General features: G+C 41.4%; 1 protein-coding gene across 11 annotated transcripts in view; it reads right to left on the bottom strand.

Annotated features, from left to right (window-relative positions):
• Positions 1-324: 324 nt before the first annotated feature.
• The window catches only part of SLC4A4 (solute carrier family 4 member 4), a 230,632-nt gene continuing 224,956 nt past the window's right edge, over positions 325-6,000 (bottom strand). For 10 of the 11 annotated variants that reach the window (XM_026847425.1, XM_026847427.1, XM_026847426.1 and 7 more), the window contains 2 exons: positions 4,056-4,135; positions 325-2,838 (listed from right to left, as the gene is read on the bottom strand). In XM_026847425.1, the coding sequence (XP_026703226.1) occupies positions 2,733-2,838; positions 4,056-4,135 (186 nt within the window). In that variant the 3' untranslated portion in view covers positions 325-2,732. The remainder of the gene's footprint in view (positions 2,839-4,055; positions 4,136-6,000) is intronic. The other variant, XM_026847423.1, reaches the window with a different exon arrangement.

The following is a 6,000-nucleotide window of genomic DNA, read 5'->3' as shown; positions in this document are numbered from 1 at the left end:
CACGGAAAGCTACAGAAACCTTTGTCCCATCCCTTCAGTAACGCCACCCTCTGTACAACAGCTCCCTGGGGTTAAAATAAAAAAATTAAAATTAAAAAAAAAAAAAAAAGAGAGAGAAAGATCTAGATCAGCAGTCAATACATTTCAAGTACATTTAACACGGTTCAAAAGTGGAAGACCTCATTTTTGTGGAGACATATCCCCTCCCCAGGTGCCAGTAGACAGGAGCCTGTGTGTGCGTGGGTGCAGTGCCCTGCCCACAAAGCCTACCCGGAGCAGGGAAGCCACTTCCCTCCATTCATCTGGTTCCATCTTTTCTCCATCCGTTATTGGGATCCTGACAAATGAAAGGTCCAGGCAAAGCACAAGCAGCTCCCGTGTACTCTGGAGGTGACACTCGAGTCCGTTTCCCCTTTGGGAGCTATGGACTTGTGTTGACCAAGGGATGGGAACCGTTGGTTGAAGCTGGCATTGCACTTCCCAGCTTATCCGTCCTCCAGCTAGCGGGGCCCGGCAGCGGAAGGGATCACAGAGTCGCTCCTTTTCTGGCCGTTTCTGATGTTTTCCCAGCCTTTCAGAAGCGGATTTGGGCTGGGTTCCCGGACTGTTGATCTGAGAATCAACACACATTTCATGGAAGCTGAAACCGAGATCCTCAAGATCGAGTGGGGGAATGTACGGAGGTGTGTGCACGTGTGTGTGTGGTGCAGGTGCCTCTGCAGCTCCACTGTCCTTCTGCAGGAGATCAAGCTCAAACTATCAGGGTCTCTATCAACTCATTCTTTAACCAAAGCACTGTAGGGAAAGTAAGGTGGCCAGCTGTTTCTACAGTCTATCTGGGAAGGAAAAGAATAGCCCTATTCTGCACCTCCCATTGCCGATATGGCTACTACAAGTGAGTAGATACTAAAATTTGGCATATAAGGTCTCAGCACCATCATGAAATTCTGTTTACTTACCAACATGGACTTTGGTTTCGCAAGGACAAAAGCAGCAGCAACGTGCCTGTCCTCTGCAGCAGAATTTTTCTCCATTGGGGAATTAAGCCCTTATAGCTAGGCTTTTTTTTTTTTCTTTTTTTTCTTTTTTTTTTTTTTCTCTCGATGAAGCTTTTAGTGTGTTATGTGTAGTCCTCACATTTCATCAAAGAAACGTCTTGGTGAAGCCCAATTTCCCAAATGCATGCTTACATGCACACACAAGTACATATGCATACATATTACAGAGAGAAAATCATCTCTCCCAAGGTGATATTGGCTTGCTTGGTTTAAAACCAAAAGCCTGGGCATGCCCAGGATTAGCCTGCTTTGTACTGATGCATCACCAGGTACAGACAGGTGAGTCTAGGATAGAGCAGTCAAGATTTGGGGTAAATCCCATGGATTATGGTAAACAGATGTGGGCTGCTAGAGGATGACGATGTTTGCAAGCCTGGTGAACATAAGCATTGGGATGAACATCCCAGTAGGCCATCTTCAGCCGTCTTTCCACTCCATTGCATCGTCACTGTGCCTGAAGCACACCTGGTGTCTTCTCACGTATACACATACACACACGTGCACACACCGATGTCTCGAAAGAAATAATTCAAACAATACCATGTCAGAAATCAACAACGTGAATACAATCAGCATCTGTCCACTGATGTCGGTAGCCAGTCAGTATTTTGCTTCCCGACATTACATTTAAGACTCTTCCTAGATCACAAGAAATTTAAGTTACATCCCATCTCCTTCATAGTAAAGTTAATTACTTATTAAAAAATAAAATAAAATAACATAACACTAATTAAAACAGATGCTTCAGAGTAGAAGGTGTTAATCAAACTGATCCAGCCCTATGCCATGTCCTGGAGATTGTGGTATGGTGTTGTGGTTTTGTGTTTTGTTTTGTGTGGGTTTTTTTGTTGGTTTTTTTTTTTGTAAAAATCACATTATATATGGTACAATACATTTTTTACAGAAAGCCTGGCATCTAGAAATAAGAGGTAGAACTACTCATAACTATATGTTTCCTGCTGCAGGAAAAATTCATTTTTCTTTACAGTAATTAAAAAAAGGTTAAAAAAATTGACAAAAAAAGTCATAGGTTAGGCCCCCATAATTTAAACAAAATAATCTAGGAAAATAACACTCTTCAATGTACCTGACGGATTAAGTCCATTAAAGTGTTTCTTTAAAAAAAAATTGCATAGGAAAGGGACATTTCAAAACACATGCTACAACGATGGCAATGGTTTGTCTGTGCTGGGAGTGAAGTACCTTTTCCTTTTCCTTCCTGTGTTAACTGCAAGTACAGGCTTTAAGAGCAGGTTAGTATTAGCAGCACTTTCCAGCATCTTTGAGCAGTGTAAGCAAGACATCGAATTAGCCTGGAGGTCAGTTTTGTTCTGCCGGACAACAAACAGACAAACAAAGAAACACTGATTCACAACTAAGTAATGCCAGTTCCTCTGGCATCTCCCACAGGTACAATATGATATCCTTAAAACTTCCGCCCTCTGCTTGTAAATGAGAGAGGTGCGTGCATGTCGAAGCAACAGAGAAGGCAAAACAAGTCTTGGTCAGTGCGGGAAAACTGGGTGAGGAGGGATCAAGAGGAGATCTGCATGGGCAAGGGTGGAGGGGCACCATGGGGCATCTCATTTACCTATGCAGGTGGGGAGCAGAGAGCATTTTAATATTTGGCTAGTGACAAAATAAATTCCATAAAAGATTTAACAGACAGACAAATTACAAAGTAGTTTCTGTTCCCTTGCTCCTCCAGAAATAACCACCGTCTTCAGGCTCAAGTTCTATTCTAATTTGAGGCACAACTTTTACTGGAGTTCGTGGAGGGCTGCAAAGAAAACGACAGACAAAGGTAAGTGTGGGGACAACCTCCAAGCTTCTCATCCATTCTTAACATAGTCTGCCGTGCTCAGGACTTCTGCTAGCACAGCTTCCCAGCGACCAAATCCCCAAAAGAAAAAATAATCTGCAACTTGCAAAAGAAAATCAGTATCTTACAAACAAAACAAGAGGGGCAACTTGTGTAAACTGGGACTTAGTGGGACACCCAACAGGCAGCGTCACATCCAGAAATGGACCAAATGCTTGACTCCCAGTATCGGTTCTTTGCATTGGCTCATACAGTACAGCTTTCTGAAATGGCAATATACAGATACCAAGTGAATAACCTTGGCAGGCATGGTAATATACAGCGGGTCTCAAGGTAAGACTCATACACACTTAAGATAATTTTAATGAGTTGATCTCAGACTGCTCATGTCAGGAGGTAAAACCACCAACTTCACTGACTGAGGAGCTCCAAGTATCCAGCACTTGTGCTTCCCACCAAGCTGTGGCAACACTCATACACTGCCTTTGGAATAATCTGGTTGCAGCCATTGAGATTAACTTCACACACCCTCTAACACTGGGAAGTGTAAATACCTCTTTGACATTTCAGAGGACTATTGCTGCCTTGGTCTAGATCCGACTCCTGGCACTGGGAAGTCCAAGGTGGCCCCAAGGGACTGAGCTTTGAGAAACTGTTACTTAACTCTTCCTTGCTGTAATTTAAGGTTATTATTTACTCTATTTTCCACCACAGACATGGGAATATTGATTACTTCCTCTTTGCAACATCCTCTTACATGGCTGAAGGAAAGCTTAACACCAATCTTCTCTCTCCTTTTTTTTTTTTTTTTTTTAAGGCTAAACAATCCCAATTAATTTAATTTTTCCCCTGTAGAAGTGCTTCCTAGACTCTTCCCAGTTACTCTTCATCTTTCTTCTGGTTTAGACCCAAAACCAGCCATCAGTACTGCAGCTGGGGTCCTAACCAAAGCCAGTGGAGCCCACAGGCTCTCCACTCCCCATCCCAAGCACTGCAAGGCCGCACTGGTAGTCAACTTGGGATGCTGCAACCCTACTTAGGGAATTTTCTTAAACAGCTTTTGAAGATTTTCCTATAGGGGGACAGAAACTTTGCCTTGTTGCCTTTTGGTATATTGTAGGGTAACTAAGATGCTTTTGAGGAATCATTATAAAATGCATTTTTTGGGTGCTTACCTTGGCATGGTGTATGACTGAAGGAAAGGAATTGTATCAGCACGACGTATGGCGTTCAAGGAATGTTGGTGATTTCTCTCCTGTTGGGAAGGGAAGAAAGTCCTGTTTGTCACTGCCTGTGGCACTGATGGCTTCTCAAGCCCAGCTTCAGTTTCCCCAGTATACTCTCATCTATTTGGCAGTACTTTTTTATTGCTGCCTGCCAGATGAATTTCACAGCTTGCAAATACTCAATTTCTCACTCTCTCCTCCAAGATAAAAACCCTTGAACTGCTAACATGAGCAAAAGACTCATTTCCCAAGACTTTCACCACCTTTAGGTCTTGACACTTACCTTTTATCTACCCCTCTTTAGTTACCCTGTGCTCCTCACTGGTGCACCCAAACACCTTGCAAGAAAATAGGTGGCTTGTTGCCTGTAATGGCTTTCTTTTTGTGGGGAAGTGTACTCTCTGTTAATAATAATCTTGTTCTTGCTATTGCTAAAAGGAAAGGTAATGTTAGTAGCATTATTAGGAATATACTTTGAATGGCAGAACACAGTTATATTCAAGGAGAATACCACAGTGTTGCTGGATTCTAGCTACTTTTTCTAGTCCACAGACTTGGTTTTTTAGATTTTTTGTCTTCACATTGATTCTAATTAAATAACAGCAAATCAATTACTGGATGATAAAAATGTACAAATACGCAAACCAACTGCTGCTCAGCTCAGGGGTGATCTACCCTGTGTTGTCTCAAAGGGCATTCCAGCAAACAGGTTTGCAGCAGAAATAATTTTTCCTTAACTCTAGCAGCCTTAAAGTTGTTGAAAAGAGTACATCTGATCATAGAATCCTGTGTAACAACATTTAGGATGTAATTTGTTTTCAGCACATCAGGGTGCTTTCACAGAAAAATGAGGATTTGTTTGGTTGTCTGAGGCTAATTTTGCTCCTTTCCTTTTCCTTACAAGCAAAACACTGAAAATAACTAGTCAGGGAAACGTCTCTTTGTCTTTGGCTTTGTTTTATAATGCCAATCTCCAAGTGTTCCTTTATCTAAAAACCACAGAGCAATGCTTAGGATTGCCTAAGGTATCTAAACGCCACTGAAAGGCAAGGGACTTAGGTACCAGCTCTTAAACTCAAATGATAGTTTAATGATCTAAAGAGCTGCAATTTAAGGTCCTACTTCTAGAAAACACAAGTCTTGCAGCAGTAGTAATTTATTACTGTCATTCATATTTCTCCCCTCCTGTCTCATGACAAAACAGCTTATTTATCTCCAGGTGGCACCCACTGCTCATAGCATTTTAAACAGTCAGTGCAAAGGCAGAAAAGCTCAGGTCAGTTGTTATTCTTGATTCCTCACTTAAAAGACTAGAATATGAAAACTGGAAATTACTGAAAATTAAGATCATAACAACCAATTACAGATACTAACATAAGGAATTAAAAAGAAGCAGAACAGCACAAACGCAAGTCACCTAAGAAGACAAATATGTTAATAGTCAACTGATTACTGCCTTGTCAGTTTAATGGACAACGTGGATCAATACACACTTAATTATTCTTTTAAACACTGATTTTTGCCACTGCTTGGGACCTAAGGAAACAAACAGTTACAGGACATCGATGCAGTTTAGATATGATGCAAATCCAGAAAACTAGCCTCAGAGGAAAAAAATAAATCAAACCATCAGCACAGTCAACACAAAACGGCAAAGGTCAGAAAAGAGAGGAGGAAAGAGTGAGTGGCCAAGAGACCTGTTAACAGCGGGATAAAAGCACTTAAGCTGGAGGCACCAGAAGGAACAACATCAATTTTATAATGAGCAAAGAAAAAAGCTCACAACAGCAAAATCTGTCAATAATCAGAGGCCTGGTAATTAAAAAAAGAGAGAAAAAAACCCCAAAATAACAACAAAAAGTACTTGTCGAGTAAAAGGAAAGTTCTTGTTCAT

The sequence above is a fragment of the Athene cunicularia genome (assembly GCF_003259725.1).
Source record: "Athene cunicularia isolate RWA chromosome 4 unlocalized genomic scaffold, athCun1 chr4_part2, whole genome shotgun sequence".
Classification (NCBI taxonomy): domain Eukaryota; kingdom Metazoa; phylum Chordata; class Aves; order Strigiformes; family Strigidae; genus Athene; species Athene cunicularia.
The sequence above is the reverse complement of the archived record's forward strand: the minus strand, read 5'-3'. Positions and strand labels throughout refer to the sequence as shown.